Genomic DNA, 18,672 nt, shown 5'->3' with positions numbered 1-18,672 from the left:
TAATTTTAGAGTTTTGAAACATTTTATAAATATCCTTGTACTATTTCTACAGTTAAATTTTAATTTTATGCTGGAAGCATCATACTATCCTTAAAACTGATAATTTCAAAAACAAGTTACCGCCTATGATTTAACGGATTTGAAGAAGATCACGTAGGAAGACTACGTGCAGCATGCACGCAACTGAAGTCCATGACATGCAAAATTGAACAACCTTTCATCAACCTGCCCTGGTGGCTCATTAGGAAAACGGTGGGTTTCAAAATTCAACATGATGTTGCAGGTTCGATTCACGTCATGTTCATGTGAAAAAACATTTGTGACTTTTAACCAATCTAAAATCAACAATATATTCACATCAAAATGACAGTTAATAAAACTTCAATCGTAAGACTCTGAGCAGCTCAATTGGCAATAGTGGCAGTATTATTAAAATAAACTGAAACTCTGTTCAACAACAGTCATATACCAAATCAATTAAATTAACAGGTAAAACTATTAATGCTTCTGAAAATGGTGCTGAAAAGATTCAGCTGTTTTAGCAAAGACACGTTCCATCTCAAAATTAATATAATCGGAACATATAAGTAAGGTACCACGACACCTATACCAAATGTTGATACATCTTTAAATGAAAATGAGACAATTGATAGTCATTAAAGAGTTTCTAAATGCTGCTGTACTGGTCATGTTTGAAATTAAAATTAGATCGGATTTCTGTGAGTAAAATCATAGACATAACAAGTAGAATCATTCATACAAAATTTCAGCTAAATATTATCTCAATACATTTCTTGTCAAAGTTAATTTAAATCCACCAACACAGGTATGTTGTTGACAAACAATAACAAGAGCAAGGCTCATCAGTGCCTCAGGGATGCATACCATATGGCAACAGCAAACCCCCCACACGCATCTACAACCAACATCTAATTATTTAAGCCGTGACCTGATATTGATCAATTTGGTGAGGAACAATAGTCAATGAATGTTTGTACTTCATGTGTCAATAAACTGAATTTGGCTGAAATCTTTCAAATTCAACAACTATGGAAGAACATGTGTTTTAATAATTAAATGAAACCATAATGACATAATTGACAGAACAGGACAGATATACCAGATCATTTCGTACATGTTTTTTACTCATATCAAGTAATTCCAACCTTTCTGAAGAGAGACATATGTATTTGATGTAACACTAAAACATTATGGAATAGAACTTGCAAGATTAAGACAAGAACTTGCGATTTAACAAGAAAATGAATATATCATTCTTTACCAATATTAATACGTCCGTTGTATGATAATGTATAAAAACAGTTCATTGATTAATATGATATTCATTTCCCTAGTTTACTGACATTTGTTTCATTAATGTCAAGTAACAATGTAGTAATAATGAAACAACTGTCAATGCTGTGAATCTAAGAAATTTCAAATATGTCACTTTATAATTACTGTACAACTTGTACACGACCCATGGCCCTTTCAGTATAATACTGGCAGTGAGTGAGTAAGTATGGATTTACGCCGCTTTTAGCAACATTCCAGCAATATCACGGCGGGGGACACCAGATTGTGAGTATCTGTGATCAGACACCTTTCACAAATGCAATGACGACAGTATTGAATTCATACGTGACTTGTGTGTCTACACCTGTTCACTGCAGGCGCCAGGTAACACGGATGAATAAAGGGCTTGTCTTGCTATGGTTAAACTTCTGAAGCGTCGAGGGAATGTGTTCCTGTAACCTATACCAATAATGTTCTTCAACGTTGTATCTATTTGGGGAATCGAACCGAGGTATCTGTCGTGACGAGCGAGTTCGTATTGTTGTACAATAGGTTTCGGCATATTCTTGAAAGATCATATATTGTACAAATTTGGAGAATCGAAACCTGGTCATCCAAGTGACACGCGAACACTTTAACCACTATGCTACCCAACCCGTAACCGTTCAGGGTGTCGAAGGTCAAGGACAAGTAGGCAGGCTCGGGCTAAAACGGCGAAAAGGTTTGCTGCAAACTTTTATTACGCTATTGAGTATTGGGAGTTACGGGAGAGACGATAAGAAATCATCTACATCTCACCTTCTTGCTCAACGGCCACATGTGTTGCCTCTGACAAACAGTCATATTGCCAACAGACGTCAAATGTTTACACAACATCGAAACTGGGGTAATCGGAGCTGGCCTCTGGTAAATCAAGCTTAAACGACGGATCAAATTGCTGTTGACTTTCATGAGGGTCAGTTAGAAATCGTCCACATGCAGTTCATCTCCATGCTCGACGGCCATACGTTGTGCCACCCGTTACAAATCGTCCTAATGTCAAGTGAACAGACGTCAATGGTGTACACAACGTCTAAACGGTCGCTGGTCAAGTGTCCTGTTTTCAGATGAGTCTCGATTCGCCTTGCACTTCCGTATTTGGTGACATCAAAATGAACGTCAAGCCAATGTCAACCTGAGACCTCATGACAGATTTGGTAGTGGATCGGTAATGGAGGTGGTCCTTCCCTCCATTTAACACGTATGGGGCATGATCGAGAGACGTGTGCGTCAACGTCAAAGGCCGCCGACTACTTCCGCCGAACTCGGCAAGGCGCTGCAGGATTAAAGGGACAGACAGCCTCAAATCGCCATTTGGAAACTCTACCGTAGTATGATGCGTGGAGTGGATGAATGTTTGATGTATCGTGGTGGTATTTTGCGCTACTGATGCTGTCACTTCTGGTTGCTATGTGTTCCTAATTTGTTGATTATCATCATACAACTATCACTTGAAACCAATAACTCTTACATTATTTGTTTTATATCTAAAGGTATTTCCGAGTATTCCCTACTTATTTTCGGTATACTATTTTTCATAATCTGGATTTAGCAATAGTTAACACAATTTCTTTTAACTGGGTGTGTGGGAGAGTGAGTTGGGTTTAAGCCGCTTTGAACATCATTCCAGTTATTTAACGGGGCGTGTCAGTTTGATGTGGGATGAAAGTGATGCAGGTCTTCGACGTTTCCCATTTGGTGAAACCGAGTCATAAAGACATGTCGTGTTGGGCAAGTGTTACAAGTACGTCACATCGGATTTTGCGTATGGCAAAATAAAGTATCTTACACGTGTTTCAAGGATCATTCATACAAAGTGTCTCTCTACCTAGGCATTCCACTAAAAGACTGTCCACATCGCATCTATGACGTAGATGTAGTGGAGCAGCAGACCCCACCCTGCATTGTGTTATCATACCACGCCATGCCGTATGCCGTCACCAAGCCCAAGTCAAATACCAGGACCATACTCGACTGAAGGGACACAAGGGAAAACGAATGCGTGAGGAGCCTGGAGCGGCAGGAACAGTCTCTGATTCCGAACACCACTTTCTGAAACACGCTGTGGCTGCGTCTAATGATCGTCCTATTCTCATTCTTTACGATGAACATAGGCCTCATGAATCTCTACCATTTATTAACTGCGCGTATCAACATGATATTATTCTGTTTGTCTTGCTAGCACATACATCCCACTTGTAACCTATGGATGTAGGATATTTCAGTCCGCTTTGCAGGGTTTACAACAACCATAGACACAAGTTCATGCGGCCATGCTAGTGGATCTATAAGCAGATATTCAGTGTGTCATTTGGCCTGTCAAGCCTATTCAGTGTAACTGACTCCAACGAATCTACACGCCTCTCTCATGACACGCTGGCTGCTATGACCAGAATTAACTTTGCCCTTTCAATTGTTTTTCAAGATGACAAATGTCAGTTATATAAGACCACAGTGTGGCATTTTTTAGCAGAAAACCATATGTTCTAATGGAGAAACCACAAAGAAACAAAAAAAGAAAAACCCACAAAGAAAAGAAAAGTCTTCAGAGCAATGGTTGGGGACAAGGAGAAGTTGACTCTTGAGAAACCAGGTAAACCACCCTCCATTCAAAAATGGAAAGGTTGGAAAGAGGCAGAATAAACGTGAGCACATCGAAGTTACTCTTGCATCGTCCCGACATCGAATCGTCTGATTCAAATGACGAAGTCGACTCAGACGAACTTTGCTGCCAGTGCCACAAATTCCATCCCGGGGAACTCCGAGTATTTGCGTCCATGGTGTTTGTGCGGTGGGCCCAGTGCACTTCTTGTGATCATTGGGTACATTTAAAAGTGTGTACCCCTGCGAGGGTAGTACGTGTGCACGTGTGCACAGTCGCTTCGTTGTTACAAAAGAATAAAACGACCACGATTTGTGCAAAATATAAATAGTGAGTGAGTATGGTTTTACGCCGCTTTTAGCAATATTCCAGCAATATCACGGCGGCAAAATATAAATAAATGTCGGGGACCGCCTGAATCGTCAGTATACTGTGTCAGAGTGTGGATAAGTACAAACAGCCATTCTCACACGCGCACGCGAATACACACACGTGTACGCAAGTGCAATAATCTTCTTGGACGCGACGTTAAACCCCATTTCACCTCACCTAACATCAATAAAAGTAAAGTTAGCAGGTGACGTAACACTGAGTTCCATCTTTATTCATGTATTGGGTGCGGCAATTGCGGTGTTTCTCATTTGACCGAAAGCCGATTACACAAGGATAATTGCGTTTAACTGCGCCAGAACCAGCAGTGACATTATAAAGCCGTGACATTTCGATGAGTGACTCACTGTTGATTTTTACCAAGAAAGTGCAGCTCAAGGTATGTACATGGTACTGTTCCTTCAACCGTGTGATAAACGGGAATACTTGGGTTTCATTTCTGTTCAGCTGTTTCGACTGTTGCGTACATGTGAATATCACATCCAATGTGTTTTGAGTTACGCTTCTGTAGGACTGTACATTCAATTGTTCAGTTTGTTTCCTGTACCCTTAGGCATTCTATGTGTTAGTGAGTGAGTATGATTTTACGCCGCTTTTAGCAATATTCCAGCAATATCACGGCGGGGAACACCAGAAATGGGCTTCACACATTGTACCCATGTCGGGAATCGAACCCGGGTCTTCGGCGTGACGAGCGAACGCTTTAACCACGAGGCTACCCGACCGCCCCTTCTATGTGTTAACTTCAACCACAAAGGCGCGGCAATCTTAGTCTATTTAGCATCGATGTGAAGACATTTTGGGGAGATATGTCCTTTTCTGTGTTGTGTATTTGCAGGAACGGCACATTTAGATACCCTAGTTTTATACACTTAATACAACCAAGGAAGGTAGTGTTGAGGTTCTCACGACGTAATGTCATCATGATAATTCCGGTCGACGTATATTATGACCAGACAGGAGCTCACCGACACTGTAGCAACAGATGGATTTTGATAAATACCAATAATCTTTGTTTGGTTTATTTCGTGGTGACGAAAAATTAGGAAATAATAATACACGTTGTATAATTACATATATGGAATCATAATGTCTTTTTTGCCTGATATGTACATTTTTATTTTATATTTTGAACTAAGAACACACATGCTCCCAAAATATTATAGTATGCATCCTGTGTGTCATAAATTTAAAAGTTCCTTGCATCACAGGATGTGGGTTCAGTTGTGGCAGGTGTGTGTTAAATCACCAGGACATTGTCGTACTGAGATCAACAATGTTAAGCGGGAGTACCACACGTTGAGAGAATATGCCATGTGTTCAGACATGTGACTTTCATGTTTCAGTGACGTGGTTTATCAGTACAAAGCTATAAATACAAAATGTTTCGTGGAGTTGATTATGTCTCTAGGCTTGATAAATCTCTTATTTATTGTTATTATGTAATAGCTGAGGACAGTACTTGAAGCAAAAAAAGCAAACTAGCTGCATTCAAAAAATGATATGAAACATTATATACAAAAGTTTAGTTTGCATTGTTGAGGACACACAAATGAAGAGAAACGAAATAAACATTGAACTATTTTAAACAAAATACTTTTAATTCAGAGACTGCTTGCAGTCTACACCAATCTCTATCTCCGTGCCACATTTACAGACGTGCACCTGTCACATTCCTCCAACACTCCAACACTGCAACGGTGAGTTGTTGCACTTTAGATAGAGAACCATGGTTAAAACGCGCTCAGACTTTTAACAATATCTTCATGTCTCCACTGCTCAAAATAATTCTGCAACAATAAAGCTATTACTTTGTAAAGATAAATTAAGAAAACCTATGGATAACTTTACCACTGTAGATATATCAATGTCAACAGTATCATGTATACAACAATGTTTGTGTCCACCTAATACCTCTTGTTCCTTGAAACAATAACAAATGTTTCAGGAAATCATTAATGTGAAAACATATTACCAGTTTTGTTTTCATAATATGTTTGTTTTCTCCTTTTATATTACGTAAATATTTAAACCGAAATGTGCCATATTCTCATTCAAGATTCGACTTATTTCGATAGAACCACATGCAAATGCTAATTTGTTTTACGAGTTACACGTGCGCTTTATCACAGTTCAGGTTACTTACTTCAATAGGTAGTGGGCACGGGTGGCCCAGTAGTCTGAAGCGCCGTTCCGTCCCTTGGGCACACCAGAAACCTATGATTGTGGGTTCGAATCCCGGTTCGCCTCGATTATGTTTCTAGGTTTGTCAGCACCATACCCGTGATCGTGGGTTTCACCGAAGTGGTAAACATCTGAGACCTACATCACTTCGGGCTTTCCTCCCACATTAAGCTGACACGCCCTGATATAACTGGAATAATGTTAAAAGCGGCGTTAAACCCAACTCACTCACTCACTACAAACTTTCCTTGCGCCGTGTTGATCCACTGGATCGATCATAATGGCTACATAATGATGTAAGAAAAATCTATTCCGTTTTTATTATACTTTAGTTGCTTCATTTTTCGGGTGTAATCTCCGGTCCAAGTTTTCGACGATACCCAAGGACATTGTTTACTCTTCCCGCGTCACCATACCCTCCTGAGTGTTCTAAAGTTCATAGTAGTTAGTTATGTTGATAACATAGCTATGTTCTTCGTCCCTGTTCAGAGCTATTTGAGATGTTGAACGTTAGTTGAGCGTTACAGTTAGGACAGATGTGAACAAAGTGAGAAATTTCCTGTCGAGCGTACAAACGTTTCCGGATGGTTATAATTAATGTTGTTGATTATGACACGCATTGTAAAAATAGATCTACTGTCACTGTGTGATTACTCGTGTAAACATAGCATACACTACAAGTTGTCTAGCCACATAATTGACAACTTACTTCCGTGTTGTCAGAACATGAGGTACACGGTATTGTATAGCCAGTGACTGTGACCTAGATAGCGAAGAAATGTTTGGAGATAAATGTTCATTCATCTGGCATTTTGCGACCGAATGTTGATGTGGATTATCTTGCGAGAATACTCATGCCAGTTTATCTCTAGTTTTGATCATATCACATCGTATTTCATGGGAATTATAGGCCTAAATTGCCATGTTGTTTGGAGCGGTTGGAGGTCAAGGGTAAGGTTTCGTCAAAGTTATGTCATTATGTTGTGTTTCAATGTTGTGCGAGCCAAATAAGCCTGTATGTAACAGAACTTGCCAATTTTCATGCTTGGATACCTTGTTTGTATTGTTACAGTTATTTAAGGAAATAACTGTGGAATGAATAAATCTTAACAATGGTTATGCTCTGTTTCAATATTGTGTTAGTCAAGTTAACCCACAGTTAACACATATTGTGAGTTATGTATGGAAACACACTGTTGTGTTAAAGTTGTTCAGGGAAATAAAATAGAATATGTAGAATAGAATATAGATACAGGTATTTCATCCGTTAAAGTCTGCTTAAAAATTGTCATGTATCATGTTTGCGGGTGGGTGGTGGGTGGTGTTGTAACAAGTACAAGGTCAATAACAGTTGCATGAACGGATGGTATGATATAAGTTGTACAGGAGCACGACGGGTACATGGAGCTTTATGTGTCCCGCGTAAGAGTTTATACCACGAGCCGGAGGTTTCATACCACGATCCAGAGAATCAACACGGGGCACGAGAAATGTTATAGCATGCCTCCTGGATCCTGCATCGTCGGCTGCGACGTCAATGGTGTCAAGGTCCCAGAGTATGGCCACAACCGCGAGCCACAACTGCGTAGAGGACGTCGTGTTTACAGGCATCGCGGATGGAGGACGTCGTGTTTACAGGCATCGCGGATGGAGGACGTCGTGTTTACAGGCATCGCGGATGCAGGACGTCCTGTTTACAGGCATCGCGGGGAACGTTATGCAACGTTGTTCTACCATAACGACAACTGATATTTAATTCCTATCACACACCTTTGTTGTCATTACAATTTAAGTTGACTTATTCAGTATTTTAAAGAATACAATATGTGAATCTGTGTCAGATGTTGTTATTCTAGACCCGTGAATATCTGGTTTAGAAATGATCTTCAGCAATCAATGATTGTCGTAAGCAGTGATAATCGGGAGCGGGTGGTCAGGGAAGGTGACATCGTATCCCAATTGAGATAGATAGATGCTCATGAGATCAGTCACTGAATTGACGGGTCCAGACTCGTTTAATAAGAGACCGCCGTCGTGTAGCTGGAATAGTGCTGATTGCGGTGTTAAACAACAAACAAACAAATGTTATTAAGCAGAGACTTGAATTTCTTCATACATAAACTTGTCCGTTTTGAAAAATGCTTTGAATAAAATATCATATCAGAGAGGAGATGCGCTTTTCCTGTACATGACGACTTGAAATAAAAAGAGACTTGAAATTCTTCATACAGAATCTAGTCCGTTTTGGAAAATGCTTTGAATAAAATATCATATCAGAGAGGAGATGCGCTTTTCCTGTACATGACGACTTGAAATAAAAAGAGACTTGAAATTCTTCATACAGAATCTAGTCCGTTTTGGAAAATGCTTTGAATAAAATATCATATCAGAGGGGAGATGCGCTTTTCCTGGGCATAACTTCAGCTTTTTTCAATTTTCACGATCAGTGGTGGCAGGTTTGTATAACCTGTGAGTGTCGTCGGTTGAGACACAGGGGTACTTTTAACATACAAACTATCGTAGATATATCAACAGCCGAGTAACGTGACAATATAAGTGAGTGTGTGAGGTGGGTTTAACGCCGCTTTTAACAGTATTCAAGTTATATAACGGCGTGTCAGCTTAATGTGGGAGGAAAGCCCGAAGTGATGCAGATCTCAGACGTTTACCACTTCGGTGAAACCCACGAGCACGGGTATGGTGCTGACAAACCTAGAAACATAATCGGGGCGAACCGGGATTCGAACCCACAATCATAGATTTCTGTCGTGTCCAAGGGACGCAACTCTGCACAGCGAATCGCGGGGCCTTAGACGACTGGGCCACCCGTGCCCCCTGGCAATATAAGGCATCCCCAAATTGAATTGGAATTACCATAACGGTGTATGATTTTATGATTGCTAGATGATATGTAAGAAAAAATGAATAACCTGGGATGCTTAAATTTCAAAATTGCTAGGTTTGGGCTAAACACAAGCTAAAATATACCAACGTGTAAATGAACTGACGTCCAAAAGAAACTTTACCAGAGTTTGAAATCACTCTTGCTCAAAAACAAGAAAACATACATGCATGAAGTAAAGTGTATTGAGAAGATCAATATATCAACATAATCAACTCTGAAAATGACAATCATACCGCGAACGAAAATGACGTCAGAGCCCCCCAAAGTTGGGTGTGGTACAAAACTCGAGCTTTCAGAATAATGGACAATAGGCAGAGTACATAAACAATCGCTCACGTTCAATAACAAGTCATTAGTAGCGTGTGTGACCACCAAATGCCTCAATACACGCAAAAACTCTTCGACGCACAGAAAAAGTCAGTCGTCTGATGAGGTCACGTGGGATTTGACGCCATTTTTCTTGGAGGGACAAGATCAGTTCTTGCCGGTTGGCTGGAGAGTGTGGTCGTTGTCGAACACGACGATCCATCAAGTCCCAGGGGTGTTCTATGGGGGACATGTCGGGTGAGCGTGCAGGCCACGGCAGGTCGTTGACGTTGTTGGCTGCGAGGAAGTTAGTGGGAAGTATGGGCTCTAGCGTTGTCATGCTGATAAATGACACCACGTGGCTGCTGTTGGAGAATTGGTAGGACAACTGGACGAAGAATGTTATCCATGTAACGCTGAGCTGTCAAGTTTCCGTCAACGATGACCAGCGGTGTCCTCTCCTGCCCACAGATCCCTCCCCACACCATGACACTCCCTCCACCACATGGTACGACCTCCTGCACGCAACACGCCGCCGTTCGTTCACCCCTACGGCGGCGGAAAACACGTCTTCCATCAGCCCTAAACATACAGAATCGACTTTCGTCAGTGAAGACAACCCTCTGCCAGTCACGTCGTTGCCAACGTCGTACAGTCCGGGCCCATCTAACTCGTAGACGACGATGTTGCGCTCTCAATAGCTGTCGTCTGTATGGTCTTAAAGCCCTGATTCCATGAGCCCTGGATCTCCTGGCCACTGTCTGTCGACTAACCCTGTGACCTAAGGCATTTGTCGCCGATGACGTCACTGTCAGGAAGCGATTTCGGAGGTGCAAGGTACGCAAGTACCGGTCATCATGGGGCGTGTTCACCCTGGGTCTGCCTGTTCTTGGCGGTCAGCGGTCCGCCCTGTCTGTCTGTAACGTTGCATCAAGTTGGTAACGGCAACACGGGAGCAACCGAAGGTTCGTGCAATATGGGCGTGGGTGGCTCCCATCTGTACCATACCCAAGGCTCGTTCACGTTGTTCGACTGTGAGTCGTGGCATTTCTTTTGTGTTTTTTTTATCACTGTGGATATCTGACTTGCCGTTGCAATCGTTTTATCCCCTTTTGCCCACACGTGCATTTGCAGTTGTCCGTGGTGCACGTGTTTTTCACTTTTTCGCGTGTTATCGTTTTTCGCAAACATGTAACAGACGATTAACATTTTCTGCATACACTATTTTCATCGAATTTTTTTTTATATTTTCAGTTGGTAAAGTTTCTTTTGGACGTCTGTTTACTATGACATCAGTGTTTCCTCTACGATTAAAGATCATTCATATTTCATAACGACTAGAACCTGTGAATAGCAGTTGATTTTTTAAATTTTTCTCTCTTAATTCAACGCCAACAGAAGTAAAACGTATGTGTATAATCGACAAATATATTCTTGAAATTTACCTTTCACAGTAAACATGGACGCAAAGAAGAGAGTCGCCATTGTTGGGGCAGGCATTTCCGGTTTGGCAGCCATCAAGTCATGTTTGGAAGAAGGATTGGAGCCTGTGTGTTTCGAACAATATGACAACCTTGGTAAGTTAGTGCAAGTATGTGAATGTGGATTCAAGTGTGGATATGGGAATGTGAGAATATGGGTTCAAATTTTGTGACTTTGAAGACAAAAACATTCAAAATATACTGGCGGCTAAAGTTGCAAAACTGTGCTTCACGTGAAGTGTTGTAAATGTTATGTTATTCGTCTGATCAATGTTTTATCATGACAAATTGACTGACAAACCCCATCCTTGATTTTGGGAGACAGAGCGACACGCCCTGAAAGATAGGTGGTGTAACAACTCAATTAACAATGTCTACTTAGGATAGAGTTCCATAGATATATCTCCCTTGTTCATCAGACAACTTTTAAATGCCACTTAAAAGAAATTATCAATATCAATATCGTGTGACCATCATTTGCGTTGATACACGCGAGGCAGCAGTGGTGCATTGAAGACACCCGAATGTGACTAGATGGTTGGGCCTTGGAGGAGTGTTAACAACTGACTTTGGACCATGAGTCGTGCTGCCACCCCATATCATTAAACATCCACCCTCAAACTAACGAACTAAACTGTTCTCCTGGACGCCCGTTGACCCTTTAACGACCATCAGAGCTGTTCAGATGAAACCTTGACTCATCTGTGAACAATTGGGCGTGAGCTGGACTTCGGGGCCGAATACTATGCTCCCTCAACCGGTTCCTAAGGTTCTGCCACTTACTGGTCTCAACAAAGTAATTGTCCGAGCTGTTAATGAGGCTGTTTGGTATTAATTCCTCAGATGCCACAACCGAATATGGTTGTCTTGTTCACGCGATGTGTACGACCGGCCCGTGGCAAGTCATGAGTGTTTCCTACGGTAAATAACGTCTCCTGTTTTGAGCACACCAAAGGGGTGCATGGAGGTTGATTTTCAGCTAACTGTATCATTGCGTAATCGTTAATTGCGGTTTAAGTGCAGCCACGAGTGAAAATATCTCACGAGATGAGAGAAACATGATATTTCACAAGACACATGAAATATCCAGTTTATTATATACTTTCTGTATAGTTGTCAACCGGAAAATAAAATTATTTCATGACAAATGTAAAACCATGAAATGTAAATTCTTCCTACCTATTACGTAAAGACGATTCATCACACCCTGTAATTGCAGCTTAAACAAAATCTCGATTGACGAGTTAAATATGAAATTTACAGTTCATAACGAAACATTTTCAAGAGAATAGAACATGTATTTAAGCCATAAACGACCATTTGAAATTATTTTTCGATAATGGGCAGATAATTTGCGGAGAAGAAACTCTGGTAAGACAATAGTTCCGTCAAAGTGTTATGTTCGCTGCAGTGAAATATTAAGTGTTATGTTCACTGCAGTGATTATATCACTTTTCACAACTTCAGAAAAGTCAGTGTTTCATGCTTATGTACATTGTATATAATAAAAGTGTAATTTACTCTGGCGATAAACATTATCTTTTAACATATTCAGACATGTGGATGTTATTGTGTATTTGACGAGTGCAAAAGGTAAGCGCATTTGAATATCTGTCTGACCCCGGACACCCTCACATCTGACCGGTATATAATGTGTATCTCCAAATTAGAAAATGTTTATAAACGCATTGAATTGTTTAGGAGGTGTTTGGTACTACACGGAGGAATACAGGGAAGGTCAGGGCGCAAGAGCCTTTGACAATCTGACAACAAATATCAGCAAGGAGATGTTCAGCTTCAGTGACTTCCCCTACCCTTCCCACTTCCCGCCATTTCTGACGTGCAGTATGGTTCACGACTACCTCCAGAGCTACTGTGAGAATTTTGGACTCGGCAAACACATCCACCTCAACACCAAAATCATCAACATCAGGAAGTCACCTGACTACAACGTTACCGGAAGATGGGAGGTAGAAACGGAGGATCCCCAGAAGACTCAAAGGGATATCTTTGATTTTGTCATGATCTGCTCAGGTTTCTACAAGAAGCCTCGATTCCCTGACGTTGAAGGAATGGATACTTTCAGAGGAAGCATTGAGCACTCCATGAAGTTCAAAGATGCTGCGAAATACAAGGGCATGAACGTACTTGTTGTTGGTGAGGAATGTGTGTTGCAATTGTAAAGCATATATATCAGTATGATCTTAACACAAGATGATCAATCTGAACTATTCCCCGTCTATGGGATCATTGTCGTACTGCCACTCTGTCCCCCTTTACAAAAACAAGCAAGAGGAGTCAAAATTAACCAAAGCATGACAATGCAACAACGCAACATTTTGACCATTTGTCGCATTGTCCTTGCTTTGGTTAATATTGACCCATTTTTGGCTGTTTTTTTATGGCAACAATGCTAAAATGTGACAATGTCCCTTCCAGGATTCCGTACCCATCGGTGATTCAGGGGTGTCCCCAGTACATCATGACTATCGCTAGAGCCATCTTATTAGGTTCTGGTGGTTACACTGTGTGAGCACGTTGTTTTGGCTTCTAAAGCATACCAGCACGATCTTAACCTACCAGATAATCAATCTTGAAATACTAGTATCCCCATCTATGATATTTCAGAAGGGACATTGTTGCATTGTTGCATTGTGTCTCGCTCTCACAAAATCAAGCAATAAGTATCAAAATTAACCAAAGCGTCACAATGCAAGAGCGTGATATTTTCACCTTTTGTCGCATTGTTCTGATTTGATTAATTATGACCCATTTTGATTGCTTTTGTGAGGGCGATGACAAAACAATTTTCCTTCTAGGATTCCAAACCCATCGGCTATTCCAGGGTGTGACCAGTACATCATGCCTGTTGCTGGAGCCATTTTATGAGGTTCTGGTTGTTACACTGTGTGAGCAAGATGATGTACCACTGTGTTGGTTTGCCTGGGCAAGATTTGATCACTATGACCGACTTTGGTTTAAAACAACATGTCCTCTCTCAAAAACAAATCTTCATAACATGTTACTGTGAATGTAGTTTGTTTGTCTATAGAAATGCCGATTGGTTCACGTACATGAGATCATTCTTGGAAAAAGAAGGGGAAGCATGTAATGGCTATAGTTATCGAAACCTTTGAAAATAGTTATTCTGTCTTTTTCCATGTTTTAAATTTTAAGGAAACTCCAATTCCTCTGGAGATTTGGCCGCTGAGTCTGCACGCTACGCAAATCAGGTACGCTGTGTTCCAACGTAATGTAGTTAGTTATCCCCATGTGAAAATAAGGTTCCGTAAATTATATTGTAATTATGGCTTTGCAATCTCATAAGGAATTCAAATGTATTGTGTAATTAAGACTAAAGTATCTCATTATCATGACATAACATGTATTATTAGTATCTTTGACTGAAATATCTGCAATTAACATTTAGCCTTCATAATTACGTCTTTGCTTTCTCGTAATTATCACATACAACATTAGAATTACAATAGTATTTCCTAGAAACGAGTTATCATCGCACAATTCCGATTAAACACATGTAATGTAACCCTTCACTCCAGGGCGAAAATTTGCCCTTGAGAGTAAAATTACCTGTGGAGCTTTGCCCACTACGACATTTATACCCCTGGGTAGAAATTTTCCCAAGTTTACCCATCAGGGCAAAGATACCACAGTGGGCAGTGGATGAAAGCTTATTTCTTAAATTGTACACCAAGGCTATTTTATGATATCGTTTCACCACTTTTTAACAATGAGACTGTCCTGCCAAGATATCTAAATCTATACTTTACGCAAGATCTTGACTTGGCATTACTGTCCCTGACTGACTGCAGCCAAATGCCATCAAAACAAAAGCAGCAAAGAGGGAATATGTGGTCTGATGATGGAACCATGTGTCTACTTTGGAAATGAAACTCTGACCAAATCCGGAAACAGCTGGAAAGTGCATCCGAACCAGACATGGCTGATGGAAAAGTCAACATGACAGTGAAAGACAAGCGCTATGATAGAACAGCTATTCAATGCAAAGAACGTACAAATATTGGATTCGAGACCTGCAACATCAGCTTGAAAGCTCATTTAAAGTCTGATCAGGCAACAGGGGCCATCAACCATTGATAATTCATCTGATAATGAGGATCAGGCCAACATTGAAGAAGATGACCATCAACATGACCAGGAAGAAGATGACGATGGGCTGGATGTTCCCTGATAACACTGCTTCTCGAAGTGAGTGAGTGAGTGAGTGAGTGAGTGAGTACGGTTTATTGCCGCGTTAAGCAATATTCCAGCAATATCACGGCGTGGCACACCAGAAATGGGCTTCACACATTGTACCCATGTCGGGGAAACAAACCAGGGTCTTCGGCATGACGAGTGAATGCTTTAACCACTTGGCTACCCGACCACACCTGCTTCTCGAAGTTGAAATGATGAGCATACTATTGATGCTGACTATGATTGAACATGAGTACAGATAGGCTTGGACCAGGGAACTTTAAGAAACTGAAACAAAGGAAAGAAAAGAAAAAAATCGTTTAGAGAGATAAGACTCAAGTTGGTGATGGATTAATTGAGTTAAATCAGAATTGGAGAGAAAATGCTTCCAACATGAAGCGAGCAATAGGGATGACGATTGTGAGAACTTGACAAAAAAGAAAAATAGCACTGCTGACAGAGAACACCTGTTGCTAATGTTGGAGATGTTTATGAACAGTCTACAGGATATTTACTCCAATGTCATCACGACTATGTCAACTCCCGTAAAATTGATCCAGGGCATTGTGCATATCCCAACACTACTCACAGTACAAATGCGGGAATCTCTTCACAGGACATCACCAAGGATAGGTGACATAACGTCTAGGGATCAGTCACACGATGTATTTGTTTTAATGAGGTAAGGGTACCACAATCTTCAAATAATTGAGCATCTTTAATGATTTCAAGAGTACACTGGATTTTTCATCGTTTATGGATGTACTAGACTTTTATATGTCAATTCAAGACATATGCGACGATGTCATTCTATTGTTTGAACCTCTATTACTTTTCAGGAATGGACAATTTGCTTGTTAAACCAACATTTCAATCAATTTACACTTCACAGACGGAAGTATATTTTTCTAGGTGACATGTAAATGATTTTAAATTTTCTCAGAACATGTGTCGCCAATGGGGTTTGAACCCATATTTAATTGTCAACATCAGATAAGCTGACACTTTGCAGTACGATGTGAAATAAAGAATTAAATATTTTCAAACACTTGCCTAATTCTTCATGAATGCTTACAAAATAATTTGTATGTAATGTTCTGTTGCAGCTAGTTACCTGTAAACAATGATTATATATAAAGTAATGAAATAACCTGTTGACGAAAAATACACAGATAAGACACATATTCTCGATCAGGGCAATATATTTCCTATTATCCACGTCAGCATGTATTTTCCACGTGCAAGCAATTGATAAAATACCAGTTTAGGACGCCACGAAAATATGAAGAGTCGTGTACCATGTATTGAAAAATATGAAGGGAAATATCCTCGTCACTCCATTTCTTGAAAATAATGGTCTTCGGATCCATTACTTTTAAGGAATGTAGGGTTACTTGGACATTCCTCTTTACAGGAAACAGTTGACTTCATAAAAAAAAATCAGAATGCGCGGCAACACCGATGTACACTGACCCTTTTCACTAGATACTATTGGCAGCAAACTGGAGAGTAAGTGCTTTAAGTGTAGCTGCTCCACTGGTACCACAACGTCTGTGAAGCTCGCATGGTTGATCAACAAGCAATGCAAGGACTTCTTTCAGCCAGTTGGCATCAAATACTTAATTCACAGTTTCGTGAAAATATGCTCAGTGCTCCAGCAGGTGTAGTTAGTTTCAGGACAATGTTGACATCAAATCAATAGAGACGTCTCCATCACCCTTTGAAACGGTCAAATTTGTTCTCACTGTCATATGTGCCCTGCTCAGCCTGTAATTGAAGTAAACTTGATCAGCTGACAGGCTCTAAGGATGTCTGGACAGTCTGGTTCACCTAAGACCACAACAGGCATATCAACTTCCCCGACAGGATTATCAACTGGTATTGTTCGAATCGTGGGACTGTGGGAGAACATGTCGTATTGTCGCGCTTTGATTGATCAACCTTGCATCTTGACCAGGCAACCCAACATCTATTGTCCTGTCTGAAAAGACGTCAATATTTTCCCCCTTACTGTAGGATGTAAAATGCAACATCGTTTTCTCCCTTCGCCCCCATTGGAAACTTTATCGCCACAAGGAAAGGTGTGAATATAAACATGGCTTTAGATTGACAATTTAATACATTACATTATGGGGTGGTGGGATAGCGTAGTGGTTAAAGCATTCGCTCATCGCGCTGAAGATGCGGGTTCGATTTCCCACATGGGCACAAAGTGTGAAGTGCATTTCTGGTGACCCCATCACAATGTTGCTGGAATAAAGCTAAAAGTGGTGTGAAACCATACTCACTCACCTACACTCATGTTCGTAACGTTTAATTACACGTGAACAATATTCAGTGACTCAAATCTGTATCTCTTGTTTAATCTTTATGTAGGTGTACTACAGTGTAGGAGAAGGTATGTGGATGGTACCATCGTGTGTGAAAAACGGGATTCCATACGATTTAGTTCTTCTCAAGAGGTCCAACATGTGGAATGCTTCAAAGCTTTCAAGGATGACGGCAAACATGTGCAACGACCGACTTGATCATGTTCTTGGCGGACTAGGCCCGTCTACTCCCCCTTCAAGGAGCAGAGTAATGGTGAACGATAAAGTCCAGTATAACATCATGAGTGGAAGGATTAAAGTTGTCAAAAAACTCACTCGTCTTGGACCCCATGAAGCTGAATTTGACGATGGCACTATCCTCAAGAACTTGGATGCCATTTTATTTGCAACCGGATATCACCTTGCCATGGACTTCCTTCAGGAATCGTATAAAGAGGGTAAGAACAGTACAATTATAACACGTATGTTAATACTTGAACCTGTGTACATGTCATCATAACTATAGCCAGCTTGTTGTCCTGTTTACCATGATCCTGGGTTGAAAAAGACATTGCCTCTCCTCCAAGAATAAAAAAGTATGTCTTGAAGCAGAGACAGTAAATTTCCTTCCATCTTTAATATTTCATCCCCTTTAGACGCGGATTATATATGCTATGTAAATCAAACATTTTGTTATTTTCACTTAATCACAGCTACAAAATATGGTAAGTGTTTTTAATAGAAGAATAGTAACATATATACTGAACCGCAAAAGAAACGTCACCATGGATAGATATATGAGAAACCTTTTTTGTCCAAACACTGTAAACATACTTTGAGACATATTAGAAAGATGAAACTTGGCAAAACTGATCATCAAGGTTGAAATGAATGTGTCAAATGTTCTATAAGTGAAACACAACACTAGTCTCTGAGAAAATG

At 40.5% G+C, this 18,672-nt stretch overlaps 1 protein-coding gene across 5 annotated transcripts in view; it reads left to right on the top strand.

The window, feature by feature from the left end:
* Positions 1 to 18,672, top strand: part of LOC139471615 (flavin-containing monooxygenase 5-like) — a 46,826-nt gene that overhangs the window by 26,067 nt on the left and 2,087 nt on the right. For 3 of the 5 annotated variants that reach the window (XM_071253994.1, XM_071253993.1, XM_071253998.1), the window contains exons 4-7: positions 11,177 to 11,299; positions 12,905 to 13,360; positions 14,381 to 14,436; positions 17,798 to 18,188. In XM_071253994.1, coding sequence (XP_071110095.1) covers positions 11,177 to 11,299; positions 12,905 to 13,360; positions 14,381 to 14,436; positions 17,798 to 18,188 — 1,026 coding nt within the window. Of the gene's footprint in view, positions 1 to 4,636; positions 4,707 to 5,984; positions 6,028 to 11,176; positions 11,300 to 12,904; positions 13,361 to 14,380; positions 14,437 to 17,797; positions 18,189 to 18,672 lie in introns of those variants that run through there. The other 2 variants (XM_071253997.1, XM_071253995.1) reach the window with 2 other exon arrangements.

This window comes from Haliotis cracherodii, unplaced genomic scaffold, assembly GCF_022045235.1.
Source record: "Haliotis cracherodii isolate W230 unplaced genomic scaffold, xgHalCrac1.p SCAF_23, whole genome shotgun sequence".
Lineage (NCBI taxonomy): Eukaryota > Metazoa > Mollusca > Gastropoda > Lepetellida > Haliotidae > Haliotis > Haliotis cracherodii.
The sequence above is the reverse complement of the archived record's forward strand: the minus strand, read 5'-3'. Positions and strand labels throughout refer to the sequence as shown.